The 16,764-nt window shown below is 39.4% G+C and overlaps 1 protein-coding gene across 1 annotated transcript; it reads left to right on the top strand.

The window, feature by feature from the left end:
* Nucleotides 1-1,285: 1,285 nt before the first annotated feature.
* Nucleotides 1,286-10,886, top strand: tacr1b (tachykinin receptor 1b). Its single transcript, XM_084746592.1, has 7 exons — nt 1,286-1,670; nt 4,060-4,235; nt 6,111-6,305; nt 9,088-9,238; nt 9,460-9,656; nt 9,794-9,890; nt 10,406-10,886. The coding sequence occupies exons 1-7, from the start codon at nt 1,440-1,442 to the stop codon at nt 10,589-10,591; spliced, it is 1,233 nt and encodes a 410-aa protein (XP_084602718.1). The 5' UTR covers nt 1,286-1,439; the 3' UTR covers nt 10,592-10,886.
* The last annotated feature ends 5,878 nt before the right edge of the window (nt 10,887-16,764 follow it).

Below are 16,764 nucleotides of genomic sequence, written 5' to 3'. Positions count from 1 at the left end.
TCAATGTTTTTACCTCGCAGAACACTGGAGTTTCTGGTTTACCGCTGCCTCAATCTGTCAGTTTGTTTGCATTATTATGTGACTTTTGTGAATCCTAACTAACACCAAAGTCACACAAAAACACAAACAAACTAACAGATTGAGGCAGCGGAGGACCAGCAACTTTGTGTCCTGAGAGGTAAAATTGCTGATTTTGCCAGTGGAGTTTGGTTAACTTGGAGGAAGCGATATCTTACTTATATAATGACAGTTTCTCAACAGAAAAGGCTGTCTGATGGAAAAGCAATGAGTGTATATTTAAAGTGATAAGATTTTTTTAAGTGGCTAAAATACATTTTGCTTTGAGGCCGTTACTCCTCTTTGCTTTTCCTGACTGGAAACGTGTCGACCACCATCGACTGTCGGTAAACACTGACTGTGGACGAGTACATCAGCCTGGCCTCAAATAATCTGAACTACTTTGAAAACATCGCTTGGTACGGGTACGTATAGCTGCGTTTCATCAGCATAGAAATAAAAACCTAAAAAAGTATTTTTTTTAGTGACATCACTAGCATGAAGCATTTTAGTGTTGTCACAAAATATTGATATATCGATGAATATTGATACCGAATACTTGAAATTCTTTCAGTACTCTTTTTTTCTGAGAGATCTAACTCCACATTAGATTTATTATTTAATAAAGGACAGTTTCATAACTTTTCTTTGTTTTGTTTTTGTTTTTTTTTAAATATTGTGATATTGTATCACAGACTTTATATCACTGTATTATTGCACCATGAGTTTCTGGTATTAATACTTCCCTAATAAATAAAACCAAAACCACCAAAAAACAGTTTGATGCTTTTTAAATGTTGACAAACAGACTTGAAAATGTCATTACTGTATGTCTGCTCACTCTAAGATTATAAAGTGTTATAAACCATTTATTATTTGTTTGGTTTTTTGGACATTAAAGTCATATTATTATATAAGCCAATATCATCAGATTGACCCAGAGAGAGATTCAGGAATAATCCTGCTGAGATCGTATTAGGAGGTCCAGAGAAGTTGTGCTGCATTCAGGGTCATTCAGAGTGATTTACAACAGCTGATATCGACCCGACGAGAGCGAGACTAATCATTCGGTGTGTTTACGGTGAAGGGGTGTGTGTGATGTGTGAGGGGGGTGTACAGTGGAAGGAGGGCGGTGGGGGGTGTTAAACAGCCTGAAGAAGAGCGTCAATGGTTTGGTGAGCTCGCTGCGTCGTGCGTTTTGGTGCGGTGATGTCCTCAGGAGCGGTGCGTAAAGACGCGGCTCCAGCAGCAGAACATGTGGGAAAATCGCGCCTTTTTATATTTTCCACACACGCTGTTCCTGTTCGTGCTAGAGAGGAATCTGTTCCAGTAACAGGACACTAATCTATTTTTAACTCGCCAGACACGCTGATGCGCAGAAGATGGATCCGCTCTACAACAACGCCACCGACTTTATTAACGCCACGAACGGAACGAACGTGTGCGTGAACTGCAGCGACGGCTTCAACCAGTTCGTCCAGCCGGTGTGGCAGATCACACTCTGGGCTGTGGCTTACTGCAGCATCGTGGCGGTGTCTGTGGTCGGTAACATCGTGGTGATCTGGATTATTCTGGCGCACAAACGCATGAGGACCGTCACCAACTACTTTCTGGTCAGTTCGTTATAGCGCGTATTCAGCCAAGTTACACGTTAAGTTTTGTTTAAGAAGATGATAAAACTTTTAACCTCTTCATCTTTACTTTGGGAGATTCTTTCATTTGTGTCTCCACTTACATGGATTCAAACTGAACCGTGCGTAATTTTGTTTCATCCTCTGTAAACTAGAGCTGCAACAATTAATCGATTAACTGTTTAGTTTACAACCATTGAATTAATTGACACATATTTTGATAGTTAATGTGTTTTAAGAAAAATGTCAAAATTATTTGATTCTAGCTTATTAAATGTGAATATTTTCTGGTTTCTTTTTATAGTATTTTATCTCTTTTCTAAATTCAAATTGGTCTATTTCTGTTTTTTTTTTTTAATTTATCGTTATTTATAATTATTTAAAAATATAAGTGGAAGTTGTAAATAAAGAATATAAACCAATAATTTCCAGTATTAGTCACAGCCTATTATCTATCCTGTTAACTAACCGTATTAGATGAACGATACATTTTCCATCTGTGTGCAAATGCAATGACTTCATACATTTTATTAAACTGACGGAAGTCAGTTCTCTTCTTCACTGAACAGGTTCATAAATACACTGACTGACATGTAGAATATATCAAATATCTATCAGAGATCAGAGGTGAACTGTCTGTCTGATGGTCACAATGAGCACTTGTTACCTCTGTAGAGAGGGACAAGTCTGCCCTGGAATCAGTCTCCCAGGCAGCTCCTCCTCACAGGTCGTTTCCTGTCCACAGCTCTCTGTTAGATTCATGAGTTTGTTGTTTGTTAGCAGGACACCTGCAGGTCTTGCAGACACTGAAGCTTCTCTTGCTCGCTGTAGACAGTAATGTTGGTTATAAAATGTCTCTGCTGGGAGACGTGTAACATCTACCAACTAAACGTGGGACTGTCGTGACAGTGGATTTTGCTGCTGCTGCTGTGGGAGGCTGTTCAATCCTTTTTATTCCAGTGTCTGTCTGCTCCATCATATCCTCTGCAAACTCTGCCACCACTGCAACTACACATCTGGGAAGCTTATCTTCTTGTAGTAAACACTCAACCCCTTTTCTCTCACTCATCCAGGCCACTTTGCATTAACACAAGTAATTATATCATTAGGAATTAGTGGAAATGATCAGTTTTGCATGACATTTTTCATGTTCACTGAAATAAAAATATACAAATTGTGATGATGTGATATTTATTGAGGTCTGAACCAAACAAATATGTTTTCTTTTATCTGGAGAACAAGATTTTTAGGTCAGGTCATCTCTGCAGCTCTACTGTACCTCAGTGTAACGCTGTTTTCTGAAACATTTTTCCTTTTTCAAAAAAAACTGCAATTTGGTTCTGATTCTGCGAGTTGGAAATTGCCCCGGGCACACTGCCACTTTATTGTAATTGCGATTAATCATGCAGCCCTGCTGAGAGCTGCACAAACACGTGAAATAATCCTGAAAAATTCGAGTCCAAAATGCAGCAGCAAGAGTTTTAACTCGGTCAGAAAAAAGAGACCACATTGCTCCAATTCTCACCTCCTTTCCCTGGCTGTCTGTCAGCTACAGGATTAATTTCAAAATCCTATTATTTGTTTGCAGTGCAGTAAATGGTCTTGCCCCCTCTTACATTACTGAAGTCCTGTCTGCAGGAGCTTTCTCTGTTACCAGAACAAAACTGTGGAATTCTCTCTCTCTGATTATTTTCTCCATTAATTGATTGTTTTTTTCCCAGAATCCAAAGTAACGTCTTCACAGTGTTTGTTCGAGTCCAAACCTCGACACTATAGCAGAAACATTGCTATTATTCCAATAATTCAGAGGAAAAGCAGCAAATCCTCACATTTGTGAAAGTGGGACCATGAAATGTTTTCACAATTTAATTTATAACAAAACATCACATGTGCCGTACAGGTGGATTAAATCATAATAATTCATACAAAAAGTCCATAAATGAAAGCGCACACACTTTGTTTTATTCATTTTGCTTTAAGGCATACAATATTCATTTTCCTGAGAGACAGTTATTGTTTATAAAGGGTCCCAAATTTCCCACCGTGAGATAAATGTTAATGTCCTTCATGTTGTTCCTTTTCTCTCCTGCTCCATTTAGTAAATGATCATCTTCACTGAGAAAATTCTGCTCAAAACATCATATTTCATAATCTCTTTGTATGTTTTGTGTGCAGAAATCTTAATTTGTAAACAGAACTGAAGCTTGATGCAGTAAAAAGTCCAATCATTCCCTTCAAAACGTGGTGAAGCAGAGGGAGAAAGTCTCACGAAAAGAAAATAAAGTATCTCAGATTTGAACTTTGTGTTTTGCTTGTGTGTATTGTAGTTTGTGTTGCGCCTTTATTCCATGTCTCTGTCTCCGTCCTGCAGGTGAACTTGGCCTTCGCTGAGGCCGGCATGTCAGCGTTCAACACAGTGATCAACTTCACCTACGCCGTTCACAACGAGTGGTACTTTGGTTTGATTTACTGCCGCTTCCACAACTTCTTCCCCATCGCAGCCATATTTGCCAGCATTTACTCCATGACGGCCATAGCTCTGGACAGGTGTGTGTGCGTTTGTGTGTGGAGTGTTGCAGGATAATATGTCTTCAGATAAACGTATGTAAGAGACATTCAGTATGGTATCATCTTAAATCCCATATAGCCTGGGTGTCTCTGTCTTCACCACAGGGTGGAAATCAAAATGAGTGTGTACCTGGAGGCAACACAGACACTGGATCCCTGACTCTGATGCAATATGAGGAAACATTATTAAATATTTGATGGCTTTCTTCAGAGTCCACACTTGCATTTTTCTGTGAAAATTATGAACAAGAAAAAAGAAAACGAGTAACAGTAACGAGTAGCAAGTAGCGACTAGCAGCTCTGCGCTTCAGCACAGCGGTGCTTTGAGGGTGGAACGCTATTGTTCCCATTATTCCGAAACCCCACTGGTCTGGAAAATGTCCCATTTTGCAGCTGATGTCATTGAAAAGCTGCGTATGCATTTCGGCAACAGAAGTGTCCCCCAGTCATCCAGATGAGTTATCAAGCTGCAGATGTTGAATTTAACATTTTAACTGCACCAACATCACCAGAATGTCTGGTCTTTGCGAACACTATACGTCAGAATCAATATTCCACATCAGCGGCATTTATGGCTGCAAGTTATTAAAAGTGTTGACTGGACTGAGGAAGCGATCAAAACTGCTCGAGTTTGCAGCGGCCACTGAAAACCTGTGGTTGTGGTTCACCGCACCGTCGTTGCCAACTGCTCAAGGGTCTGTTGGATCAAAGCCCCACGTGTCGATCATGCTATTATTTCAAAAACGAAAAGCTGTTGCTCCAAACTTACATGCATAACTTAAGTGAAATAACTAACACATTTATTTTAACCCAAACCATGATCTTTTCCTAAACCTGACCTGACTACTGTTACCATGGTGATCACCTGATGATTGCAAGTCAAAATATGCCGTGATATAAAGGGCAAAAAACTTCAGGGAGACTGTATTTTTGGAACAATGGTCCTTCAGAGCATTGGGCATTTTTTGTTTTTTGTCATTTTTCAGGATAACAGGCTTTTGGCTCAATGTTGCGTTTTTCGGACTACTGGGACTGATGCTGCAGCAATACCTGTAATTAAAACAGTAATATCACTTATACATCTTCAGTCAGCCATCAGTGGCAACAACAAGTTTTGCAAATTAAACGACTAAATAGGCTACAAGTCCACATCGTCCAGAACAACACGTAGAAACATTTTCTGATCTAAAGCCGCCAACATCAGTACCACATCTCACAAAACATCTTTCTAAAACTGTTATAAATCACTGCTGAACAATGTTTCTGTTGGTGTTTCAGTTCATTTCAATATGTCACAGACACTTTCAGAGACTGGAAAGATATTCTACATGTCAAACATTTATTTTCTACATTTATTTAGATTTTTGTACTTACTGTTCGTTCTCTCACATGGTGATGGGGTTTGCAGCAGTGACCACAGAGAACGTCTTTGGCTGTGCGAGTAAGCGTGCGTTGACGTCTGGGATTTAAGAGTCTGCTGTCAAAAAGTAGGAAAAACAAAGTCAGAGGAGTTCAATTTAAGCAACATTATGAAAAGGAAATAGTTGATTATTAAATTTAAATTTCTCAAATGTCTGAATATCCATGAATGCAACAACGGGGAGGAGGTATTAAAACCCTGTGAGAAGGTAATGTGGTGTAAAAAATAAAGGCAGCAAAATGTTCATTACCCGTTTAAAGCACATTTCACACTGTTAGGAAATTTGGGAAGATATCAAGGAAATTAATGCTCATTGGCAAAAATGTAAATTATATATTTAATTTGCAGTTAATGGTCTGAAACTTGCAAACCAGCAGAACATATTAAGACAGTTAAATAAGAAACTGTTGACTGGTCCTCTCTGTCTTCGTCAGATACATGGCGATCATCCACCCCCTGCAGCAGAGGCTGACGTCCACGGAGACGCGGGTCGTGATCGGGGTGATCTGGATGTTGGCTCTGCTTCTGGCCTTCCCTCAGTATTACTACTCGTCCACGGCGCTGCTGCCTGGACGAACGGTCTGCTACATCGACTGGCCTGAATACTCCACCATGGACTTCAAGAAGATGTGAGTACCTGCAGGGAACAAATCAGAACATGAGTCCACTGGAAGAGTTCAGCATTTCCAGAGGTGCTCTTATTCACTTTTTCGTCCCAGAAGCAGCTTTACTCTCCGCTCTAAATACGCACCCAGTCTATTTCTGATGTCACATCAATTAGCACAGAGCAGATCGAACGGACAGGAAGTCAGACACAGAAAAGGTGGGGAGAATCCAGTTAATTTTCAAAATAAAAGAACCCATGCAGACTCACGATGATAAAGACAAAGGAAACTATTTAATCATGTAGCCTGTTTATCCATGGAAGAAACACAAAGACCAAGGACCAAAATCTGAGCAAGGAAACGTAATCAGGCGGGCAAAACGCTCCGCTGCTGAAACGCTTCTGAATCAACCAGTTAATCTGGAGTCGTGTTTCTGATCATCTGATAAATTTAAGTCCAGTATTCAGCGTAATCTTTAAGCAACATCAGCAAGTTCACTTTCCACTTTGTCTTATAAGACTATAATCTTATAACATGCTCGTGCTGAAGTGGATGAGGATGAAGGGGCAAAGTTTTGTTCCCCTGTTCATCATTTCTAAAGGCTGGCCTTTTACCAGCTACACTGTACAACCAAATGTTCACATTAATTAATTGTAGTAAGTAGTGAAAACTTAAAAGAAAAAAACATACAGTCATATTGATCTGCATCTTCTCATCTCACTTTGGGAAAGAAAGTTAATAAATTTAAGTTCTAAAAATATTAGAATCATTTATCAGCCAAACACGGGCGAAGTATTGAACTGATTTGATGAGCGTGGTATAAAACTGGCGCTTATTTTGGCACTCATACTTCAGTATTCAGAAAAGAAGAAAGTTAATTTGGCAGCTGGTGTGTCAAATATTTGATGCTCAGTATTATTCCGTGTTTAACATCTCCCACAGCAACACACCTTGGTGGTTAATAAGGTTTGATCCCTTGTCTTCTCATCCTGGACATGAAGATACCTGTTGCTTCAGGGAGGCTGCTGCAGCCCGTCTGAACCGCTGTGATAATAATTTCCTTGAGGGATTAACTTAGTCTATTAAAAAAAAAAAAACGAGCCCGCAGCTGAAGCGACTGATGTTCAGGTGATGAATCTCAGGTTCGTCCTCAGGTCTGGTCCATTTCTCCTGGAAATTTCTGCGGAGGTAAAAGAGGAAAAGGGCATTTATTTGATAAATTTGTTTCCAGAATTAACGCCCCCGAACACACCCCCTCACCCTGCAGATTAAAGCATCTTTAATTCAGTGGTCCTGATTTCTTTGGGCTGCGCTCTTTTGCAGATATGAGTGCATTTGAGTGTGTGTGTCTGTGTGTGTGTGTTAATGAATGTAAACGTGCAGTCCATGATCTGACAGGAGACGATCCCTCCAGCATCAGACAGATCTCAGTGGAGTGTAAAGTATTTTTAGAAGAAACCGAGCTAAAGATAACCAGAATGTCTTAAGTCTGCAGCCAGGCAGACATTCAGCATTACAGTACATCGTTACATTAGGATTCATCCTCTGGGAGCCATGAATTTCTGAACCAAACGTCACGACAATCCATCTAATGGTTGTTCAGATATTTCAGTATGGACCAAAAATATGAACTGACAGAACAACTGAACCATCCAGAGTCACACTGATACAAGATTAACAACCATCCTTTTGTTTACATCCTACTCTGAAGGGATAGTTCACCCAAAAAATGAAAATTCAGTCATTATCTGCTCACCCTCATGCTGATTTAAGGTCGGGTTTATTATGATAGTCTGCAAAACACTGCTGGAGTTTCACAGCAGAATCTTCCCAATGGAAGTGAATGGTGACCAGTTTTCAAACAGAAAAAACTGGAATTTAAAGATAAAATACATCTATACTGCTCGTCTGGTGCAATCCAAGTCTCCTGAAGAGTAAAGAAACTAAAAAATATGCACATTTAAGAAGTTTTACTTTTCTTAAAAAAACTGATCAGTCAATTAGCAAAATAGTTGGCAATCAATTTAACAATCGATTAATCGTTCTGAGTACTTCTTCAATACTCTGATCATGTAAGATGCTTTCTGTGATTTTTACCCCCTGATGGATCAAAAATCAATAATTAATACTTTGATATTGGACACATTCAGCTTCAACACATTGTGAGCACAGCTTTGGTCCTGTCCTGGACCTTTAAAGGACGGTGTCGTCTGAAACTTTGATGACAGCATCGAGCCTCGGTTATAATTATTATTAATTCTACGGCCGGACAGTTTCCCTCGGCAGAGCGAGTTCAACCCTCTGATGAGTTTTTCTGGTTTGTTTAATATTTAATCCACTGCAGCCTGCAGACACATTCAACTAAACAGAAGCACACACTGACAGAGGACTGATGTTTAGTTTAAAAACGCAGAATTACAGACAATGTTTCCACTGCAGAACAGTATTTTAAGGTTTTTCTTGATTTTTACTCTTCAGTAAGTAGTATGTTTTTGTAAAACTTGACAGAGCTGACATAAACCTGAGACACTTTAAAGGGTCAACACTTTAATAAAAAATATAGATGAAGTTGTGAATTCTTGTCTGAGACGAGGAGTTTTTAATTTAGAAATTAAAATAATTAAAGCAAACCAAAATATTTCATAAATTACATTATTATACATATATATAAATCCTTAAAGAATCATTTTTCATTAAAAAAAATTGAGTTAGTATTAATAATTTCTAAAGTTTTTTTTTTTACGTGATTTCACCCAATTCTGACAAATGAGTATAATCAATTTTTCATCCCTCTCTCATTTCTTAGATACTATGTGTGTGTGACACTGCTGATCTACTTCCTGCCCCTTTGCATCATGGGATGTGCGTACACGACGGTGGGCGTCACCCTCTGGGCGAGCGAGATTCCCGGAGACACGTCCGAACACTACAAAGAACAGCTAATCGCCAAACGCAAGGTGATGCGCACGCGCACACACACACACACACACACACACGTGTGTGCGTGCGTCACATTTTGTGTCTGAGCAGCGCCGCTGAACACTCTCATTTAATTTAATGGTTTTTTAATCCCCACCATGAAAACAACAACAACAAAAATAAAATTTGAGAAGATTATTTTAAAGCCTGGTCTCCTCCTCCTCCTCCTCCTCCTCCTCCGTGTTCGTCTCTGTGGCAGGTGGTGAAGATGATGATCGTGGTCGTGTGTACGTTCGCTGTCTGCTGGCTGCCGTATCACATCTACTTCTTACTGCACCAGTTCTTCCCCGATTTATTCGAGCAGCGCTACATCCAGCAGGTGTACCTGGCCGTCATGTGGCTCGCCATGAGCTCCACCATGTACAACCCAATCATCTACTACTGCCTCAACAGCAGGTACTTTAAATATGTCCCCGTCAAAATGGCTATCTGTCCGTCTGTGTGGCTGTAATCTGTATTTGTGTCTATAATCCCGTGTGTATAATGCCTGTTTAATCCATCCTCTTATGAAATATTTGTCTTCCGCTCTGCAGGTTCAGAGCAGGTTTCCGGCAGGTGTTTTGTTGCTGTGCTCCCACCGACGCCAAGGAGGAGCTAGAGCTCAAATCACCGCGCTACCTGCAAACACAGGTGAGTGTAACGTCCGGCTCAGACTACAGCTGCAACAATGAACTGATTAATCAACTTAAAATAATCGCCAACTATTTTGATGGTTGATTAATCGTTTTGCATAATTTTTTAAATAAAAAAATGCCCAAATTCTCTGAATTTGGCTTCTTAAATGTGAATATTTTCTGGTTTCTTTGCTCCTCTCTGTCAGCAAACTGAATTTCTTTGGGTTGTGGACAAAACAAGACATTTGAGGACGTCATCTTGAGTTTTGGGAAACACTTAACAATTTCTGACAACTAAGTATTTTGTCCGTCTGTGCCCAGCTCGCGCTAAAGTTGCTGTTTCTCTCTGTCAGAGAGGTGGGGGCCTGAGTGTTTTAAAGACATCTCTTATAATCATGGTTTATCAGGGGAAATGCTTTTCTGCTGCAATACTGTGAGTGGCCACTGGGACACAGAAACAGACAATTCCTTGAAGATTTTTTTTCTGTCTATGAATTAATCTATATATAATTTATCCATCTGTATTTTCAGGTGAGCATATACCGAGCCAGTCGGATGGAGACGGTCGTGTCCACGGCCGTCCATCCCGCAGCAGCGGAGCAGAAGACGGCCGAGCTGCCGTCCTGCAGCCCGAACAGCCAGCCTCGTGTGGAGGTCACGTCCAACGGCTCGGGCTCAGAGATGTTTACCAAGAGCCCCAACAGCCCCTCACAGTAGAGCAAACACCACCAGGGGGCGTGGGAACAAAGTGTCAAGGTGTGATGAGCAGCCGGCGGCTCGATCCCGTGGTACCGAAGACGCAGTCGCGCTCAGACGCTCAGCTACTGTCGTTCTGGTCAAGTGCATTATTTAGCCGTGATGTTTTGTTCTCACCAGCCAGACAAGTGCATTAATACCCCACGGAGGCCTCGATCGTCAGTGGGTGGGGAGGAGAAAACCAGTGGTGGAAAATAACAACTTAATTACACTAACATGAGCACTGAAGTGCAGTTTGGGGGACTGGATACAGCAGGAAACATCCAATTTTTTCCTTGCAAATTTAGGACTATTTCTCTGAATGTTACCCCCCTCCCTGGGCTTTTTTTAACCTAATATGCTGTCATATTTATCAGTCACAGAGGCAAAGTACTTTTATTTTAATACTTTAAGTATATTTTGCAGATAATACTTACATACTTTTACTTAAGTGCATTCTTGAATGAAGGACTTTTACTTTTTTTACATTGTCGTGTTAGTATCCACTCACCGTGGAGTTCAGTGACTGCCTGCCAGACTTCACTCATTAACTCCTACTCCATCTAAAAGATCATTAGCGATTTCTTACAGCTCATGAACAGATACTTAACTTATTCAGTGAAAATTTTGCATTAATGTGAAGTCTAATTAACGTTAAATGAAAACAAAGTTATTCCAACCTCGAACAGAAATCTCACAGGAGGACACTGCAGCTGTTTCTGTAATCTCTGATGACATATCATGGTCATTTTATGATTTATAACAGTAAATATATTACAGATTCTTTCTTTAAGTAAAAGTTTTTCCACCACTGGTGAAAACTCACAGACGTGTCTGAACTGTTTGGACACCACAGACGTGAACCTCAGTGAGAGGCCTGATTGTCGCAGTGTAAACACTCCTGTCGACCTCACACACCGGTTCGTTCCATCATTCAGCGCGTGTGTGTGCGCGCGCGCGTGTGTGTGTGTGTGTGTGTGTGTGTGTGTGTGTGTGTGTGTGTGTGTGTGTGTGTGTGTGTGTGTGTGTGTGTGTGTGTGTGTGCGCGCGAGGCTCCGAACACTTGACCTCCAGCATTCTCAGGCTGGTTTTGGAAAGCGTGACCCTCGGCTTCCCCTGGCAACACAGTCATGCCAAGTTGAGTTAGTGACGCTGTGTTTGTGTTGTTTGGAAATAGGGAGGCTGATTCTCTCTCTCTCTCTCTATGTGTGTGTGTGTGTGTGTGTGTGTGTGTGTGTGTGTGTGTGTGTGTGGATGTAGCACCTGTTGGACAGGATTAGCCCCTTGTTTTGACAATGTGCAGAGCAGGGTTCAGTCTGCAGCAGCCAGGTCACAGGCCAGCTAAATATAGAGGACGGGACGGAGGAATGGAGACGCATACAGAGGGATTGATGAAGTACTGGAGGAAAGAAAAGGATAGGAAAACATGAGGAGCTTTTCACACACGTGTGCTGCAATGCATCTCTTTACACCGGGACTGGGAACACTGGTACGTCACTGGTGAGGATCGCAGACAACAGCTGCACAAACTCAGTCAAACAATGTCCACAGACATGACAGTTTACCAGACTGGTTTACCTTTTTAATTGTAATGTGAGTGCATGTCGAGCGTGCAGAATGTGTGAGGACCAAATATTATCATGTCATGTGGTACAAGGACTTTTATTGGTTCAGTATAATCACATCCATCCACCTTATGTGCTATTACAGACAACTGGCTGCTGACTTTCTTTCAGCAACAAGGAAGTGCTCTGACACTGTTAGTTTGTCTCTTAAAGGGATAGTTTGGATTATTTAAAGTGGGGTTGTACGGGGTATTTATCCATAGCGAGTGTATTACCCACAGAAGATGGTACTCCCACTTGGAAGCAATATACCGTTATGGACAGGGTCAGCAGCAAAACATATTATAGATAACAGAATATTTTCAGTGCTTACTTTGTCGTCAGACAGCCTTTTCTGACAGGAAACAGCTGATATATAAGTCAAATATCACTCACTCCAAACCAACCAAACTCCACTGGAGAAACCAGTGATTTTACTTTGCAGAATACAGGAATTGCTTGGCTAATTCTGCCTCGATCTCTTAGTTTGCTTGTGTTATTGGGTTATTGGGTTTAATAGGATAGTTTGGATTCACCAAAGTCACACAGTAACACAAACAAACTGACCGATCAAAGCAGCAGTAGACCAACAACAACAACTGTAGTCTGCAAGGTAAAATTACAGATTTTTCCTATGGAGTTTGGTGGCTTTGGAGAGAGTGATATTTGGCATATGTAACTGTGGTTTTCCTGTTGGATAAGGCCGTCTGATGGGAAGGTGAAGTGGTGGAAATATTGTAAATATGCAAATGTTGTTTAAAGTTCGCCTTTAGTTATCAGGTAGTCTGTTTACAGACTTCATTTTGGGTCAAAAATGATAACATGACAAAAATATTTAAGCTACAGTAATAATATATATATATATATATATATATATATATTTTAACTTTACCTTCATGACACTTTGCCTTGCAGTAACCTGTCTGCTTTGTTTTCTCTCACTGAAAAACATTGTCTCCTCAAAGTTCATGTTCCTCAAACAATAAACGAGTCTGCTTGTGCAGTAGACAGGAAATGAACGTGCACAGGAAAAGCTCCTGTGGTTAAAGCTGAGTAACTTGAACGGGTACTTGGTGAGGGGAAAAATAGTACAGCTCTCTGTCTCAATGTGTAATATACTCAAGCAAACTAGATGTCTGCATGACAAATAAAGAAATAATCTCTTTCTAGGATGAACTTCATACGGATAGATGTGATTAAAATCAGAGGTTTCCACTGATCAGATTCACACAATAACCCAAACAAACTAACCAATCAGTGAAGTGGTAGATGAGCATTTATTCTGTAAAATGGTAAAATTACTGATTTTGCCAAAGGAGTTTGGTGGTTTAAGAGAAAGCGATATTTGGCTTTTGTAAAAGCGGTCTCCTGTTGAAAAAGTCTGGGAGCATGTTGACCTCCATCTACTGTAGGTAAAACACTGATTATGGATAAGTACCTCCTACAACCACACTTCAAATCAGTCTGAACTACCCCTTTAACTTCCTGTCCACACAGGAAGTGTGAATGTTTCATGTTGTGCACGGTGACAGCTGCTGCTTATGATCACCTTTACCTGGATTTTGTCAAATATCTGATCATTTTTATAATCTAACTTCCAGCATGAAGGACTGACAGAGCTGGAGGAACATGAGGGACTTTGTTCTTCATCAGTCTTCCTGCACAGCTCTCACATCAGCTGCTCATCTTACTGGTATAATAGTCACAGTGACCAGTCAGAATGTGTTTTCTGTGTTTTAATATGTGTTTATAACAATATGATATCATAACAGAAGGTTTATTATTGTGTAACAGGTTGATTATTCCAGATTTTATTATCATTAAAATATCTATTATATTATGTATTTGGTGAAAACTTTTAATCTGTACTGATAAATCAGTTTCCACATAAGACGTGAGGGGCAAGTCAGAAAAAAAACACATTTTCTAATTCTAAATTGTTTTTTGTCATATGACTGTTACGACTGAAAAATAGGTGGAGAAAAAAAAAGATTTTGCATGGATAATCTTTCCAGGTTACCTTTTTCCATCTGTGAAATTGGTTTTGGTGAGTTTTTCTTGTCAGGATCATTTTATTCAAGTGTTTGTTGTTGTAATACTCATTTTGGCCACAAGAGGGTGACATGCACCACTACCCCATCATCTCAATGGGACTAAAAACATTCAAGTTGTCCTCCAGGTGAGTCAGAACGTCTCCATGCACTCTGAACACCTGGTTTTCACAGATTTTAAAAAAGCTAATTTAGAAAACTTTTTTCATCAAGTAAATTTGATTTCACCTGGGTAATTTTGAGGTAATTAAAAATATATTACTTTCTAATTACCATGGAACCGGGGACCTGTAAGATGATGTGCTGACAATGTACTGTTATCTATAAAAAATAAATAATAATATTTTAAGATGATTATGTGTTCTATGTATGTAAAACCACAATCTTCAAACTGACAAAAGTTGTTAAATTTGTGAAGTACTGTAAGAAGTATGTAGTGATGTGGAAGTACAACACAGTTAAGTCACATCTGTGTACTCAAGTAGAGTAGAAGTACCTCAAAAAATCATGATCAAAGTAATAGCAATCTGGATTTACAAATGGCTTAATTTGGAGAAATTTGCAAAATTGGTCGTCATTCAAATGACAGTGAATACATTTCTTTATCTGTTGAACAGTACTGAATACGATTATTTTGGCCCATTCATGCATTTAATGGAGTATTAATTATGTCTCTGTCTTCTATTGTGGTGGTTCACTCCGTCACACACTGACTAATAACAACATGTTACAGGTGGAAAACACAAGGTGGCGCCAGCACCTTGATGACATCAGATTTCATTCAGTATTCCCAATTCTTTAATTCCATATATTCAAGTTTTATTCCATATATTCAAAGTTTCATTCTATATATTCTGAATTCCTTTACATATATTTTATTACATATATTTACATATATTTTTTATTCTATATTTTCAGACATAAATTTCATATATTCAAGTTTTATTTTATATATTCTGATTTACATTCCATATATTCAAGTTTCATTCTACATATTCTAGTTTTATTCTATATATTCATACTTTTATTCCAAATTTTCAAGTTTCATTCTATATATTCAAGTTTTATTCAATATATTCATTCTTTTTATTCCACATACTCAAATTTCATGCTATATATTCTGACTTTCATTCCATATATTCAAGTCTAATTCAATAAACTAAACTTCATATTATATATTTCCCAAAAAAAAATTGGTTTATGGAATGAAACTTGAATATATGGAATCAAAGCCAAAATAAATATTGAATGAAATCTTGAGAGTCCATAATGTGTAGTTATCCTAAATACAGTGCATCCTTGTCATCAAAGTGATGGTAATCTGGATTCCCTGGATTTACTAAATTTGAGTAGATAGCTCTGTTTTGTTATGAATTGAGATATTTATAATCTCATCCTCTGGTCATAATCTTTCATTCTTTTATTCAAAAAGAAAAAAAAAAACAAAAAAGAAGGCTGGAAATAGAGACAAAGCTGCTGCACCACAGATGTCGCAAAATCCACACGCCTCAACAGCTCCACCTACTGCAGCTTCTGCATCCCGAGCTGCTCGTATGTATGAGCATACTGACACAAAGAGAGACTAAAGAGGAAGCGTGAAACGTGCTGATGAAAGACAGATCCCAGCTGTGATGACATCTAAAGGTCACCTGTCCAAAGAGGTCAGAAGATCAGATCTTAAAAGCAGCGCTTCAGGGCAGCCGATCAACATTTTCTTTTCAGATTAAAATACCAGAAGAAGGTCTCTAAAGAATCCCAAACAACACCTGTGGATACCTGAAGAGCTGCCGTACATATCTGATTCTGGAGGGTGTTTGTGCTGCTGCAGCGCTGCATTTACATGACAGTAAAGTCACTGAGGACCCACAGCTCCTGGGTTATGGGACCTTTGTAATTTATTGTGAGGGATGAAGACTCCTGCGGTCCTCCATAAAGAGACTTTTTCTGTTCAGAGCAGCAATAAAGTAGCAGTAGTGTTTGCTTACAGAAAGGCATGTAAGCTGACACAGATGGGATGAAAAGCCAAGATCAGAGCTGCTTTTGTTCAGTCTTTCAGTCTTTTATGTCTCTGAATAATTACTGAATGATTACTATATTGGTTTCAATTACAAGCCACAACTCAGCCAATCACAAGATAGTTCCTCATGTCCCTTGGAATAATTTGACTTATTTTTTTGTACACTTCTACTGAGTTATGTGCAAGAACAGCACAAGAGAAATTTATTAAAAAGGTATTGGACGTGTTAACATTATTTGTACCATGTGTCAACACAGAAAAAACGCAAAGAGTAAAATGTGATTATTTTACTCTGCAAACCATTTAATTTTTTGTAGAGGAATTAATAATCTGACCGAGGATGTTAAATAAAAGTTATGCTGTAACTAAGACCAGGTGTATGTTTGTTTTTAACTGCACATTTGCATGTAGGCATCATGGCTGCGTATCTTCTGTTTGTTTCAAGCGATGGTTAATGCGCGACCTCGGAAATTAACGCTGCGC

The sequence above is a fragment of the Lutjanus erythropterus genome, chromosome 20 (genome assembly GCF_056507025.1).
Source record: "Lutjanus erythropterus isolate fLutEry1 chromosome 20, fLutEry1.hap2, whole genome shotgun sequence".
Lineage (NCBI taxonomy): Eukaryota > Metazoa > Chordata > Actinopteri > Lutjaniformes > Lutjanidae > Lutjanus > Lutjanus erythropterus.
This window is presented reverse-complemented; position numbering and strand designations above follow the sequence as displayed.

Excerpts from the sequence above, each read along its gene's own strand:
- tacr1b (XM_084746592.1), top strand. The coding sequence starts at position 1,440 with ATGGATCCGCTCTACAACAACGCCACCGACTTTATTAACGCCACGAAC. Across the intron at positions 4,236-6,110 it reads ACGGCCATAGCTCTGGACAG|ATACATGGCGATCATCCACC; the intron begins GTGTGTGTGCGT and ends TGTCTTCGTCAG. Across the intron at positions 9,657-9,793 it reads TACTACTGCCTCAACAGCAG|GTTCAGAGCAGGTTTCCGGC; the intron begins GTACTTTAAATA and ends TCCGCTCTGCAG.